The 16,003-nt window shown below is 43.7% G+C and overlaps 2 protein-coding genes and 1 non-coding gene across 4 annotated transcripts; 1 reads left to right on the top strand and 2 right to left on the bottom strand.

Moving 5' to 3' along the window:
- Positions 1-428: 428 nt before the first annotated feature.
- Positions 429-5,676, top strand: LOC111950193 (signal-induced proliferation-associated 1-like protein 3). Of its 2 annotated transcripts, none has more exons than XM_023967600.2 (7): positions 429-1,105; positions 1,640-1,948; positions 2,204-2,360; positions 4,176-4,404; positions 4,555-4,681; positions 4,931-5,006; positions 5,122-5,676. In XM_023967600.2, exons 1-7 carry the CDS (start codon positions 573-575, stop codon positions 5,251-5,253), a joined length of 1,563 nt encoding a protein of 520 aa, XP_023823368.1. In that variant the 5' UTR covers positions 429-572; the 3' UTR covers positions 5,254-5,676. The 2 variants fall into 2 exon arrangements, with proteins under 2 accessions (XP_023823368.1, XP_023823369.1); XM_023967601.1 differs by lacking the exon at positions 429-1,105 and adding an exon at positions 1,235-1,437.
- Positions 5,672-5,745, bottom strand: trnat-agu (transfer RNA threonine (anticodon AGU)). Its single transcript has one exon. It is a non-coding gene; the product is annotated as a tRNA-Thr (tRNA).
- A 1,620-nt stretch (positions 5,746-7,365) lies between these two features.
- Positions 7,366-15,977, bottom strand: meiosin (meiosis initiator). Its single transcript, XM_070434276.1, is given in 13 exon segments — positions 7,366-8,600; positions 8,687-8,776; positions 8,879-8,912; positions 8,915-8,962; positions 8,965-9,130; positions 11,471-11,553; positions 11,886-12,115; positions 13,832-13,964; positions 14,071-14,313; positions 14,504-14,617; positions 14,711-14,822; positions 14,987-15,089; positions 15,210-15,977. Coding segments are annotated over 13 exon segments (1,554 nt in total). The 5' UTR covers positions 15,254-15,977; the 3' UTR covers positions 7,366-8,446.
- Between the last annotated feature and the right edge of the window lie 26 nt (positions 15,978-16,003).

Raw genomic sequence — 16,003 nt, 5'->3', positions numbered from 1 at the left:
GGTAGTCTTGACCACCTGCTATTTGTTATGTGCTGCTATGAGGCCTGCGGGCACTAACCTGTGGGGGTTAGTCAATACACTTTGCAACAATAAAGTTTTACAACCTGTTCTCAAAAAATGACCAGAAGAATGGTCATTGATTTGGTTGATACATGCTTTGTGGTTGGGATGTTAAAATGGACTCGAGAATAATGGATTGATATTAATGCAAAATACAAAGTTTTGCATTAAAAAGCAATTGGTGACCATGTATGAAGAAATTCCTTAAACATTGATTTGTTCAATCTGTGCTATTCAGTGCAATCCAGAGCTGTGAATCCCAGTGCAGTACAATGCAGCTTGGTGTGAACAAAGGGAGCACTGACTACACTCACATGAACAATCAGCCCTTTATTCCTCAGCCAGAGCATATAGCCGTGCCTTTTCTAGGGTGGCTCTGGACAGCCCCTCCTCTCATATAGCAAATGAGACGGCTATATGAGACTCCTAAAGACTGTACAAGGTTAGGACTGAACAAGGCTGCTTCGTACTGCCACACACACACACACTGTTAGCGGTTATATTGTACATGRATGTTTTACATTTTACCGTTGACTTTTGCTTATGTATTTCTCTTTCCCTCGCTCTGTTTTACACTTTCAAACCAGTCTGGTCGTACATTCCCCCATAGGTGCTGTGGAACATACCAACCATTACCTCTGTCAAACACTCACTCTTTCTCAGTTGGAGGTGCTGTACTACCCCCACCCCCACCCAGCAGTGACTCTCTCTCCATGATGGCCTCCTATAGCCCTACCCACAAGGGCTGGTTTGGTGAGAGGGAGGTTCACCAGGGGATTGGGCTGGACATCCTATTCAGTGGCAGAGACTTTGACACATCTAATCTGTACTCCCAAAATGGCACTCAACAACTTCAGGAGGCCAAGTCCCATAATGCCTGTCCCAGGGCCCCCCAGAGGTCCCTGCATGGCTGGGGCACATACAGCCCCCCTCCACAGAGACCCAGCACTGGGAGCAGAGGGGGGACCAACCAGTGCCAGGGCTACTACGCCCACACCCTGCTCTTGCCCTTGCCCCACAGAGCACTGCCTGTCTTCAGACCCTGGTGAGTAACAGACAGGGGGAGTGAGGGTGGGACACCCTGGTGGGTGAGACATGGGGAGTGAGAGACGGGAAGGGAGGGAGGGAGGAAAGGGACACACCGGTGGGAGACAGGTGTAGTGAGACAGAGACCCTAGTGGGAGGGACCTTGGTGGGGTATAGATTTATATGTGTGCGGATTCCGGGTCAGCTGAGAGCCGCAGGGTCCCAGGGAGGGGAGGATTAGGGGAAATGTGGGACACACCCTCCCCTCCACCATCACCATGTGACACATAACTTATAAAACACACTGGGTGGGGCATCGTGGCAGCAATACATTATTGGATTAATGCTTGGGTAAGTCTCAATGGTGTTGAAATTTGATTAGAAAATGTCGATGCATGCCATGTGTGAGTTTGCACGTCACCACTGGGTGTGCATTTATTTGGTGTGTGTCTGTCTGCTGTGTGTTTGTTTGTGGTGCGTTTTTGTATGTGCTGCTGTGTGTGTCTGTGCTGTACCCGTGGATATGGTATGTGTGTGTTTGTTTTGCCTTCAGTGTCTGCAGCAGCCCTCAGGGATATAACACTACCACAGTGGACAAACCTCGCATGCTTAGAGCCACTATTACATCCAGCCCCTCGGATTCCAACCACCCTGTCCAGCACCAGAGCCAGCAACCCAGACCAAACCAGCAGCAGGTCATCAAGCAGCAGCATCAGCCAAGTCTCAGTCAAAAGCCTGTCTACCAGCCAAGCCTCAGTCCCACTCCAATCTATAGGAGACTCACAACCTGGCAGCTCAAGGACAACACCAATACAGACAACACCATCAAGACTAACAGCCCTCACAGTAACAGAATCAAGAGGTGAGTGTTTCTGTAAGTTTGAGCATGAGGAGAGAGTTATTCTATATTAATGCAGTTGTTGTATAGTGCCTGTACCAAGTACTTCATTAATGTGTAATTCATTGATTTAGAATAATTATAGTTCTGTAATATTTAGAGAAAAGGGTCTTTGAGATCTGAGTTGACAGGAGTATTTCTATTGAGTTGATCCAGACAGGATTTGCAGTGTGTTGAGATTGATTACTGAGTAACTGTACAGTACCACTCTGTAATCAGACAGGTGGACATGACGTCCCAGAACGTGTTTGGTCAGCCGCGTGTCCTGGCCTCTCTGCGCTGCCCGCCCTCTCCACGACAGACCCACAAGACAACTAACCTAGAGGAGGAACTGAGGCTCATCATACTGGACACAGAGGACTCAGGGAGGGATGCAGTGAGTTAGGCACACATCAGCTGCGTTTACACAGGCTGCCCAATTKTGATATTTCTTCCACTAATTGGTCTTTTGACCAATCACGTCTGATCTTTTCACAGCAGATATTTTTCAGAGCTGACATGATTGGTCAAAAGACCAATTAGTGAAAAAGATCAGAATTGGGCTGCCTGTGTAAAGACTGCTATCTAGAAACATCATAGATGCACAAGTGAGGCGATCGAAAAAATAAATGTAGCCAATTCTACACCACAGGTTTAGTTAAACAAGAACATTGGGAGCTCTGCCTCCGATAAAGATGTCAACAGGTTTTATTTTCTCCTCCACCATTAGTCAAAACCACAGACTTCTCTTTCAAACCTAGTTAACGGACAAGAAGCACACAATGAAATATACAAACAGAAACAGGTTCTGGACTAGTGCAGGGTCGAGGGAAGAACTACCTAAACATTAATTCATATTCAAATCAAGAATAATCAAATATATTCTCTCAACGTAGTCAGACAGTAAAAACTAACAACATGACAAGTCACCCTCTTACCTGCACCTTCCCAGGCAGATGCACCTCAAACAAAAAAGAAACAGTATTTAAAGAAATAGAATATAATAACTATTTTTCCAGAAGGAACTTCAGTTGTGGCAAGTTGGAATAGATAAAGATATACTGTATAGTAAACATATTAACAGCAACATTCACATACAAATGCTTACAAAGTATATACACACACACGCCTTCGGAAAGTTATCAGACCCCTAGACTTTTTCCACATTTTGTTACGTTACAGCCTTATTCTAAAATTGATTTCAATAGTTTTCCCCCCCTCATCAATCTGCACACAATACCCCCTAATGACAAAGCAAAAACAGGTTTAGAAATGTTTGCCAATTCATTAAAAATAAAATACTTAAATATCACATTTACGTAAGTATTCAGACACTTTGCTCAGTACTTTGTTGAAGCACCTTTGGCAGTGATTACTGCCTCAAGTCTTCTTTGGTATGACGCTACAAGCTTGGCACAATCCTGTCTCTGAGCTCTACGGACAATGCCTTCGACCTCATGGCTTGGTTTTTGCTCTGACATGCACTGTCAACTGTGGAACCTTATATAGACAGGTGTGTGCCTTTCCAAATCATGTGAAATCAATTGAATTTACCACAGGTGGACTCCAATCAAGTTGTAGAAACATCTCAAGGATGATCAATAGAAACAGGCTGCACCTGAGCTCAATTTCGAGTCACATAGCAAAGGGTCTGAATACTTATGTAAATAAGGTATTTCTTCTTTTTATTTGAATAAATTTGCAAAAATTTATAAAAACCTGTTTTCACTTTGTCATTATATGGGTATTGTGTGTAGATTGATGAGAATTTTTTTAATTTAATCCATTTTAGAATAAGGCTGTAACATAACAAAATGTGGAAAAAGTCAAGGTGTCTGAATACTTTCCGAACGCACCGTGTATGTGTATAATTATATATATACAAGATAAATGTAAGTCACAATTTTTTTTTGAGTTTTCATTTATGAGCTGTGCTGATGATGGTACTCAACTTTTAGTGGCTCTTGCTTTTTGGAGGTGAAGACCTGAGTCTGTGCCCTCAGTCAGCCAATGAAATTACAGGATCAATCATTCAATTAGCAGTTTTTTTCTAAAAGCAAGGTAGGGTTTGCAAGAAAATAGAGGCTCATTGTCAGACCTGTGACACACAGATGTTGAATATTCTAACATACTCATATTCAATGAGTACTAACCTTAAAGTTACAGAGTATGTCCATGTACTCATTTAACTGACCACAGCTCTGTCCCCTAGTCCTGCCGTCATAGCCTCTCTACAGAGATCAGCCTCGGCAGTGGTCCCCTGGATTCCAGTCTGGCATGTTCCCCAGTCTCTGACTGCCCAGAGCTGGAGGGGCTAGAAGACCTGTCTGCCTCTGAGCTGTCCCTGACAGAGGGCTGGGACCCTGGGCACATCCCCCTACTGGACCCTGCCTGGGGCCTGGAGTGGAGCAACCTTGTCAATGCTGCCAAGGCCTATGAAGGTAGGAGACTGTGTGTGCAAGAAGCATGTCTATGTGCCTGAGTTTGCTTATGAATGTTTGTGAGGAGCATGGCATTTTAGACCAAATTATAATATGCAATGATTTTTTTGTGATATCAGTGTATGTTGCGTTCATTTTTTATGCTTGTAGCAAAGAGGACAGTGGAGCCCATTCCTCCCAGCAAGTCCAAGAAGCATGGATCAGAGGGTGGACCTGCTGCTTGCCCACCTAATCATTACCATCCTCAGGGCTACAATGCCCAGCCCACATTAAGAAGGTACAGTACACACACTCTCTCTCTCTATGGGCCCKTTCCCTTTACTGGACACACACTCATAATGGCTGTACTCCGACTTAATGACCCAAGTCCTCTAAGATATTCATTCTCAAGCAGACATGGATACGTTTGGAGTGTGCCATTTATAGAGTTATGCATTTTAATTCAGCTTCAGCAAATTTGTTTTTTCCCTCATGAAGTTTGTGTTGAAGTTATTCTTTATTAACAATATGTTTTGCTTCTCTACAGTGAAGTGCCCAGTGATCTGTCAAGACTTCACCACCTGGAGGCGCTGCTGAGACACTTGGAGAGCAACCTGGAGAAGGTGCGACACTTCCGCCTCAGATACACAACCCCCATATCTCATCATTAAATCAATTTTGACCACTTCACCATCTCTTTTTAAATAACCCCATGACCTCTCTCTCTGTGACGGTCAGGAAAGGGAGGATAAAGTAGCCCTGATGGAGGAAGTGACGATTCTGAGAGAGACCAACCAGCGCCTGTGGGAGGAGTCTCTTTCATCCAACGAACAACTATGTAAACTCAGCCTGTTGTGGCCCCAGGAATGATGCCTAGAGAGAGAGAATGACCAGCGACACTAAGAGGAGAGAGAGATGATTTGAAAAGAGGAGTAGAGGAAAAAATGGTTTCAACAAAGATAGTACCTTGAAACAGAGTTTTCAAATGTAAATTGTCTTTAAAATGTGATCAGAGAAAGAGGACAGATCACGGCGAGTTACCAGAGTTTGTTGTAGAGGTTACTTATGCTGGGACAGTGACATGTACAAGCTGGCTAGATGCTTGAGTTGTTAGCCAGTTCAGTTGTACACAGTTGGTATGTTTTAACTCCATGACATTGGAATATTTCAGTTGTGTAATCCTCATGTTCTCTCGCCTCTCCTGCTTGTCAAAACCCATTGGATGAGAAAACCAGAGGTCCATCCCCTCTGACCTTCTCCACCAATGGGTACAATAAAATATTTAAGAAGGCACTGCTGAGATTTGAACTCAGGATCTCTTGTTTACTAGACAGGTACTTTAACCAACTAAGCCACAGCACCCATAGCTGTAATTTCTGTTGGGTATGAAAACCCACAACTATTTTGAATCAACCCAGTCATGTTCATTTAACCCATAACTCTGTCTATCAAAATTACATGTAAAAAAAAAACAGATGTAATTTCCTAATATTGGAATCGATACGGACACCTTAAATTGACTAGCAAAAGGGTTTCTTAAACTATGGTTTGGGAACAAAAGTGGGCCCTGAGCATGTGAGAGGTGGGTCGCGAGTTATGAGTAAACATTTAGAAACATACACTATTTCTTCTTCATTTGGGTTGTTCGAGGACAGTACATTTCCCATTTGGGTCTTGATTTAAAAAATCATAAGAACCTTTGAAATAGCAGATGAATCAGTTTGTGTAAGTCATTAAGCTACCATGAGCTGGGGGACTTTTTCAAATGGCAGAGTTTCCACAGTAAGTTTGAACTCATTCAAAGTTAGGGCCTTTCGCCATGACATTCTGCATACCAATGCCGTGACCGGGATTCGAACCAGGATTTCCGAGGCCACAGCGCAGAGTACTGACCACTATAAGATCACGGCGAGCTACAAGAGTTTGCTTGTAGGGGATATTTATGCTGGGACAGTGACGTGTACAAGCTGGCTAAATGCTTGAGTTGTTTGCAGGTTCAACTTTACACAGCTGGTACGTTTTAACTCTTTCAAAAGGTGCCCTTTTTCGATGACATTGGAATATCCCAATCGCATATTCCTCAAGTCCTCTCCCCTCGCCTACTTCCCAAAACCCATTGGATGAGAAAACCAGAGATCCCTCCCCTCTGACCTTCTCCACCAATGGGTAAAAAGAAATGCACGAAAACGCACTGCTGCGATTTSAACTCAGGATCTCCTGTTTACTAGACCAGCTAAATCACAGCCCCCACGCGGCGGAGATAGACGTAATTTCTATCGCGGGTATGAAAATCTGTCTAATTTGAATCAAATCAGTCTCATTCATTTCAGTCTCATTCATTTAACCCATATCTCTGTCTAGCGAAATAACATGTCACAAAACAGATGTAATTTCCTAGTATTGGAATCGATACACCTTGAATTGACTAGCAACAGGGTTTCTTAAACTATGGTTTGGTACCCAAAGTGGGCCCCGAGCATAAGAGTTGGGTCGCAAGTTATGAATAAACATTTATCACACACTATTTCTTCTCAATTTGGGTCATTCGAGGACAGTACATTTGGGTCTCGAGCTTAGAAATCTTAAGAACCCCTGGGCTAGAGACCTGCTGCTCTGTACCTTGATAGATTGCCTGTTAACATTATTTGTCGTTTAATAAATTCTGGTATGAAAAAGGCTAAGTAATAACTACCTGATTGTATTACCAGCGCTTTGAATATACTGCAACCTGAGATTCCCAGTCAAGCGATAACTTCTAAACGACTACCATGTAGTTTGAGGAAACAGTGGTCTTGACTTTAGATGAAAAACTGAGCCGTGCAATGTGACTTGTTTTGTTTAAAGAATGATTGTTATATTTGTAATAATCTAAAATACCATATTGTATGGTATCTAAAATAAATGTTCACTTGTTTCATTTATCTCAAATAACTCATCAAAGTAGTAACAATTGAATAACTTTAATTTACAGAACATCTTAACATATTTTGACACCACACATAGAAACACTTCAGCAAACTTCCAATTGACAATTTGAATAACTCAATACAATGGTAAGACTTCAGTTCCTACCTGCCTTGTAAAAAAGGAATTTACACAATGTGTAATAGAGAAACACATAGACATTTCACACATATTAATAAATGCAGTGTATAAATAGGTAATAAATAAAATGGTCAGTCCATGGGGCAAGTGATTTATGTGCTGCACTGTGTAGCCTGGAATTTCTTTGGCCCTTATGATCATAAATATAGACTGATTGATGAAATAAACTTCAGGATGACATGACTAGTAAAACACTGCCTTGGCATTATAACCCACGGGAAGACATCACTTAATGTAAATACAAAACTTCCTACTAAAATGGTTCTCAATGATATCTGTAAAACCACGTTTGAACATGTTGTATAAATAACTTTAACATGAGGCAGAAAACAAAAAGTAACAGTTAAATGTGGTGTGCTATAGACCAGGGGTTCCCAAACCTTTTCACTCGGGCCCCCCTTCCAGCATTGGGGAACAACTTATTTTTTGCAATTCTATACATTTTGTCATGGGGTGCAAAGAAAATGTTGCCGTTTTAAGGCAAATTATCTTGCACTTCTATACATTTTGCCATGTATTGGAGTGACACAAAAATTACAACAATATCTATGGGCTAAAAAACATAAATAAAAAAATGTTAGCTGACATGGGCTAGTTGTTCTGGACATTTGACAAGTTATACATAGCTCTCTAAGGTATGCAATGACAAACATGACAAGAGGGACTGATGATTCAGTACCTAATTTCAGTACCTAATTCTACTATTACAACTTCAAGAGTCAGTTTAAAGTTGGACTGACTTCCTTTAAAAAACGTATATAATTTGAGAACCACTGTGCTAGACAGAGATTAAGTGTCTGTGTTTGAGAATATAATTTAAACTCCAAAGAACTTCATAATTAACTCATACAGTGTTTCTTAAATAAACAATATTGTTGATTTGAATATGGACAGATACAGTATAAATATGGACATCCAATGCTAGATGCATATGGTCAGTGAAGGGTCAGTAGCTACTCTAGGGGCCTCCTCTGGCTGCAGCACACAGGTCTCTCTGGGCCAGCAGCATGTGGAGGGGGCTGGGTACACAGTCCTCTTCCTCTCCGCCTCCCTCCACCAATTCACTCCTCACGTTACGGTTCTGCTGGCGGCTGAAGTGACGAGCCTTCAGACTGAGAGAGATTACACAAGCTCCTCTGTAAAACTGAGAAATTCCAATTGTAAGTAAAGAGACAGACACAATAAGAAAGTTACTGACCAGTAGACATGCCTCTCCTGCTTGGGCATGACGTGCCACAGGCTGGCCAGCTCCTTGGTGACCACAGTAGATGGGGTGCCAGGGTGGGTACTGTTCAAAGACATGGCAGCCATCTTAAGTTACAGACACACAGAGGTACAGTACATCAAGCTGAAACACAGGGTTATGGGGATAAGGTCAGGAGTCACTCACCGGAGGTAGGTCTTCCTGTTGATGCGGCAGAACTTATGAAGCCGTTGACACACTTCTTCTTCAGGTTAAGAGGGGTGCGAGGGGACCCTTGGTGGAGGCATTGGCTCTGCGGTGCCGTCCTGTGCTACTGGTCTTTGACTTCAGAGGGAGTTGCTGTTGCTTGGGGGTCCAGGTGACGTCCCCTTCCTCCCCTCACTCAGGGAGGACAGCCACCTCCTCGCCATGCCTGACTTCAGCTTCACCCTCCGACATCTAGGGGGATAGTGGCTTTATCATTAAGCTGAAACATACCCATTTCCTTAATTGTTTTGCACGAATATACAGACTCTTCTGGGTAGTAGAACATGAAAAACAGTTCAGTAGTAGAATTTTTGTTACTTTCTGTCGTACTGCTGTCAAATGTGTCTCACGGATTAAGCCTGCCTCCACCTAGAGTCTGGGCTGCATCATGTTGCTCCAGTCTACTCCACTGCTAGTATCTATATGTTGAACTGAGAGTTTTCTGGGCTGTCATTCATGTTAGCTTTTCTGTTTTTTTCTTTCCTCTCTTCTTTGTCCCTTGCTAGCCTGCACTGAGAGTCTGGGCTGTGCATATTATTTGTCCATCTTAATGAACACGACTATCTTCACATGTTTACTCTCTACTCCTTACCACCTAGAGTCTGGGTCTCGCATTCATGTTAAGGCCTTCCACTCTACTCACTGCTAGCCTCCACCTAGAGTCTGGGCTGCATCATGTTAGCTCCATCTACTCACTGCTAGCCTGAACTGAGAGTCTGGGCTGCATCATGTTAGCTCCACCTACTCACTGCTAGCCTGCACTGAGAGTCTGGGCTGCATCATGTTAGCTCCACCTACTCACTGCTAGCTCCCACCGAGAGTCTGGGCTGCATCATGTTAGCTCCACCTACTCACTGCTAGCCTCCACCTCGAGAGTCTGGGCTGCATCATGTTAGCTCCACCTACTCACTGCTAGCCTGAACTGAGAGTCTGGGCTGCATCATGTTAGCTCCACCTACTCACTGCTAGCCTGCACTGAGAGTCTGGCTGCATCAGTTAGCTCCACCTACTCACTGCTAGCCTGCACTGAGAGTCTGGGCTGCATCATGTTAGCTCCACCTACTCACTGCTAGCCTGCACTGAGAGTCTGGGCTGCATCATGTTAGCTCCACCTACTCACTGCTAGCCTGAACTGAGAGTCTGTGCTGCATCATGTTAGCCTCCACCTACTCACTGCTAGCCTGAACTGAGAGTCTGGGCTGCATCATGTTAGCTCCACCTACTCACTGCTAGCCTGCACTGAGAGTCTGGGCTGCATCATGTTAGCTCCACCTACTCACTGCTAGCCTCCACTAGAGTCTGGGCTGCATCATGTTAGCTCCATCTACTCACTGCTAGCCTCCACCTAGAGTCTGGGCTGCATCATGTTAGCTCCACCTACTCACTGCTAGCCTGAACTGAGAGTCTGGGCTGCATCATGTTAGCTCCACCTCTCAATGCTAGCCTGCACTGAGAGTCTGGGCTGCATCATGTTAGCCCCACCTACTCACTGCTAGCCTCCACGAGAGTCTGGGCTGCATCATGTAGCTCCACCTACTCACTGCTAGCCTGAACTGAGAGTCTGGGCTGCATCATGTTAGCTCCACCTACTCACTGCTAGCCTGCACTGAGAGTCTGGGCTGCATCATGTTAGCTCCACCTACTCACTGCTAGCCTGCACTGAGAGTCTGGGCTGCATCATGTTAGCTCCACCTACTTACTGCTAGCCTGCACTGAGAGTCTGGGCTGCATCATGTTAGCTCCGTTCGCAAAACAATGTCCATACAGGCAAGAACACTTTACAATGCAAGATACCTGTAGCTTCCAGCTTTGTAGGCTAACTTTCCTTGCTAGCTGACAGATAAAGGTAACATCAATTCATTACCCTTGTACTTTGTTTGTGACAATATAGAAACAATAACGCAAAAGCTGATTGCCACCAAAAACCTTATTCATTCACTTATTCGGTCTCTCTCACGTCTCTCCCAAAGATGATCTATTGCTTCAGCAAACTGACTGTGCTCCAAACCTCTTGCCTTGTGAATGAGCCATTACTGGTTGAAGAGACGGCGCACATTTTTTATAAAAGAAGCTACTTCTATGCCAATGTTGTTGATCAGTATAATAAAATAAGTCCCAAATGGAAGGGAACCAAATAGTTTTTCATCTGTAGCCCTATGAAATCAGCCAAAACAAGCTCAATAACTCAATGCATGCACACACTCCTATTGAATATGAATTCACCTGTATGGTGGATAGGCCTAGGCTACACCCTGATTTACCCAGTTTATCAATAGAGATTTATAATTTATTGTGATATTGAACTCAAAAGATGCCCAGCGATTGAACAGAGCAGTAGCTGAGTTTATCTGCCCGAATCAGGTGCCATTCTGTGACTTTGGCTAATATGTGTATTTTTTTTTTACTGTTCTATCGTTTTGGTATCGCGTATTGTGATACTAAACCTGGTATCGATATCGAACACAACACTAGTACCTAACATACTATACACTCAACATTTGTGTTGTGGAAACATGATTCTATGAGGCTTACTGAGTCATTGGGGTCATGGCAGGGCAGGCAGGAGACTTTGGTGTGGGTCGTTTTAGGGGTGACCCAAACATCCTCGAATAGCACTGCAAAAAGATGAGTGTGTGTTGGCTGTTGGCTATGTTTCACTCTCTCTCTCGCACCAGGAACTGAAGACGTAAGTAGGAATGTATATGATTAATAGCTGGAGGAATCCTTCCAATCGAGTTACAATTAGGTTTTACAGACTGCACTACTTGGTAGACTACACACTACACCAAGCTTCCCGTAATCTATTTGAAGTCAGAAACGTCAAATATACTTCAATGGCAGGCAGGGTCTCTTTTGTACCCAACAACATAAAGCAGCAATACCCTGGTCAATAAGATGATATTAAATCAGCTTAATATTGAGCGTGTGTTATTAAAAGGAGTGTTACCATGGAGCTCCTCCTGGCCCTCAGGCAACAGGCAGTGGCTGAGGCCCCGGGCAGGGGATGTGAGGAGGGAGGGGCTGAGGTTCAGACTCTCCCCAGTCCCAAACAGCGGCAGCAGGGGGAGCAGGGTAGGGCGTTGGGGKGTGGCAGCAGGGCTGTGGAAGGGCTCCCTTCGCCCTCGCATGGGTGGGATTACCCCAAGCATTTGGTCCTTCAGGAAAAGTGATCCTGGCCTGGAAACACATACAGTAGAAGTCGGATCTTTACATACACTTAGGTTGGAATCATTAATACTCGTTTTCCAAACACTCCACAAATTTCTTGTAAACAAAGTATAGTTTTGGCAAGTCGGTTAGGACATCTACTTTGTGCATGACACAAGTAATTTTTCATACAATTGTTTACAGACAGATTATTTCACTTATAATTCACTGTATCACAATTCCAGTGGGTCAGAAGTTTACATACACTAAGTTGACTGTGCCTTTAAACAGCTTGGAAAATTCCAGAAAATTATGTCAATGCTTTAGAAACTTCTGATAGGCTAATTGACATAATTTGAGTCAATTGGAGGTGTACCTGTGGATGTATTTCAAGGCCTACCTTCAAACTCAGTGCCTCTTTGCTTGACATCATGGGAGAATCAAAAGAAATCAGCCAAGACCCCAGAAAAAAAATTGTAGACCTCCACAAGTCTGGTTCATCCTTGGGAGCAATTTCCAAATGCCTGAAGGTACTACGTTCATCCGTACAAACAATAGTACGCAAGTATAAACACCATGAGACCACGCAGCTGTCATATCACTCAGGAAGGAGACGCGTTCTGTCTCCTAGAGATGAACGTACTTTGGTGCAAAAGTGAAAATCAATCCCAGAACAACAGCAAAGGACCTTGTGAAGATGCTGGAGGAAACAGTTACAAAAGTATCTCTATCCACAGTAAAACGAGTCCTATATCGACATAACCTGAAAGGTCGCTCAGCAAGGGAGAAGCCACTGCTCCAAAACCGCAACTGCACATGGGGACAAAGATCGTATTTTTTTGGATAAATGTCCTCTGGTCTGATGAAACAAAAATAGAACTGTTTGACCATAATGACCATCGTTATGTTTGGAGGAAAAAGGGGGAGGCTTGCAAGCCTAAGAACACCATCCCAACAGTGAAGCACGGGGGTGGCAGCATCATGTTGTGGGGGTGCTTTGCTGCAGGAGGAACTGGTGCACTTCACAAAATAGATGGCATCATGAGGCAGGAAAATTATGTGGATATATTGAAGCAACATCTCAAGACATCAGTCAGGAAGTTAATTAAAGCTTGGTCACAAATGGGTCTTCCAAATGGACAATGACCACAAGCATACTTCCAAAGTTGTGGCAAAATGGCTTAAGGACAACAAAGTCAAGGTATTGAAGGGGCCATCACAAAGCCCTGACCTCAATCCTATAGAAAATGTGTGGGCACTAAAAAAGCATGTGCGAGCAAGGAGCCCTACAAACCTGACTCAGTTACACCAGCTCTGTCAGGAGGAATGGGCCAAAATTCACCCAATTTATTGTGGGAAGCTTGTGGAAGGCTACCCGAAACATTTGACCCAAGTTAAACAATTTAATGGCAATGCTACCAAATGCTAATTAAGTGTATGTAAACTTCTGACCCACTGGGAATGTGATGAAAGAAATAAAAGCTGAAATAAATAATTCTCTCTACTATTATTCGGACATTTCACATTCTTAAAATAAAGTGGTGATCCTAACTGACCTAAGACAGAGAATTGTTACCAGGATTAAATGTCAGGAATTGTGAAAAACTGAGTTTAAATGTATTTGGCTAAGGTGTATGCAAACTTCCGACTTCATCTGTATATATGGGTTGAAAACACATTCACATGAATACTATACTAAGTTACACTAAAAAGGGCAGGCATGCGGCTACAGGGATGTAAACCCACCCAGTAATTGGCGTAGTTGGAGTGTCTAGGACCCCGTTCCCTGATGGGATGCTCTCGCTGCCTGTGCGGTCCTCACAAACAAAGCAGTGGCCTCTCTGTGTTGGGGATGGAGTCCACAGAGTCCCACTGCTCCCTGTGGGAGACCAAAATACAGAGGCATCAACTCAGTAACATTTGTCCCAAACACACCTGTCATGTATAGCCCTGGGAACACTGAGGGACCCTCCAGCCTAACTCACCCTCCAGAGGCGTTCTCAGGGGGAGCAGCTGATTTAGGCTGAAGCCTGAATCCAGGGAGCTCGGCTGGGAGTCGCTGTCATACACAGGCCACGCCCCATGGCTATCACTAGACTGGAGCTCTGACCAATCAGAATGCACACCCCACATGGGGACAGACACACCCTCCTCTGGGTAAACTATTTTTCCATTGGCTACAGATTTGTACAACCTCCTTCTGTTCACCTGAAGCTCTGCCTTCACCTCTGAGTTAAGCAAACAGAAAAGCACCATTCTGGTTAGTGTGATGTTATTACACACAAAACTACAGTTTGTAATCATACTTGATGTAACTAACAGAACTACTCTACTTGATGTAACTACTCAGAACTACTAGTCTTTGACAGTGTTGAACATAATGTCATGGGTAGTTGGGGGGAGGTGTGGGTCTGGTACCTGAGGTGGGGGCAGGTCTCTTGCGGGAACGGCTGCAAACATATTTGCGCTTGGCCTTTAGAGTGTGAGGGGGGGTGCAGTGATCAGAGAGGGTGTTCTCTTCACTCTCAGACCCTGTGCACGCACACACACATACAGTGTAAATGCATTGATATGAAAGTCAGGTACGTAGTCTATACTTGTCTTGATGCTTGGCTGAGGTTGTACCTGTGTCGGGTTCCTGCTTGGGGATGCAGTGTGGGGGCAAGCGGCTCTGCAGGGTCTGGATCCTACTCTGAAGAAAGTCAAAATAGCGCAGCATGTGGACCAGAGTCTCCTTCTGAAGATAGATTAGAGGTGAGACAACACACACAGAAACACCCACCCACATAATGTAACCGTACTGTATTCAGACATACTGTAGCCATGCACCCACATACGGACACAAATACTCATACAGGGAATCTATTAATACAATTAAATCAAGATCGTCCGTGCACAAACCTTGGTGAGTCCTCGGCCATTCCTAGGCTTAGATATGGGCAGGAGGCCTGCAATCTCTTTCAGACTGTTGCTCCAGCATGTGCTCCAGTCCAGCTGATCCTTACTGTAAGATAATGTACCCATTACTTAGCTACAGTAGATCATTTTCATGATGTCTTCAAGTCTCTTTTATCATTATTTTTGACAGTGACGTGCAACAGGCCATTTAAGTAGCTAAAAGTACCTTTTCCTGCGAGTCGCGTCTCTGCCTGCGGATCCTTGTGCCATGCTCAAATCTGCCACAGGGGGCGTCAAAGATGCTAAATTAACGTTCACAGTCCCTTGCGCGGTAACGTTAGTTTGCTAGCCAGTTAACTTAGCTAGCTGAAGTTTGCCATCTATCAGTCTAGCAAATTATTTTCACGCCTTTAACCAACGAGTGTCTATCTACATGCGTCGCCTCTTGCTCTCTGCTTTAACTAAAATATATTAACATAGTTACGTTGAGCTAATTGCACAGAAAAATGTATATAACGTTAACTAGCTAGTTAGCAATCCAGCTAACTTTATGGGTAACTTACCCGTTTTTTGTTAGCGAGGGCGAGCCAATGACTGTATATGAAGGGTGAGCAGAGATAAGCAAGATAAATATACATTTGAATTATTAGCCACTATAAAAATATTAATATCTGTGGAAATAATTGTTAGTGACAATTTATGGCCAGTCACTTACCTAGAAGAAGTTTAGCAGCAAAGAGAATGTTGGCTATCTATTTTTTAAATGATTGTTCTCTAGCCAGCTAGTCATGTCACCTCATTGGTTAAGAAAAGACCAATCCCTTCGCACGAGGCAGGTCATTGGCTAGACACAGACCTATCCTAGCGGGTACATTGAACGTTCTAAGACTTTTAAGAAATGTGATTCTAATGCTACCATGCAGAAATATTTTGCCTACATGACAAACCAATCAGTGGTTTGGTTCACTAGAAATCAATCAATAAATCAATAATTGATTAATTCGTTCAGCAATGTACAAT

Source organism: Salvelinus sp. IW2-2015, linkage group LG23 (assembly GCF_002910315.2).
Source record: "Salvelinus sp. IW2-2015 linkage group LG23, ASM291031v2, whole genome shotgun sequence".
Classification (NCBI taxonomy): Eukaryota; Metazoa; Chordata; class Actinopteri; order Salmoniformes; family Salmonidae; genus Salvelinus; species Salvelinus sp. IW2-2015.
This window is presented reverse-complemented; position numbering and strand designations above follow the sequence as displayed.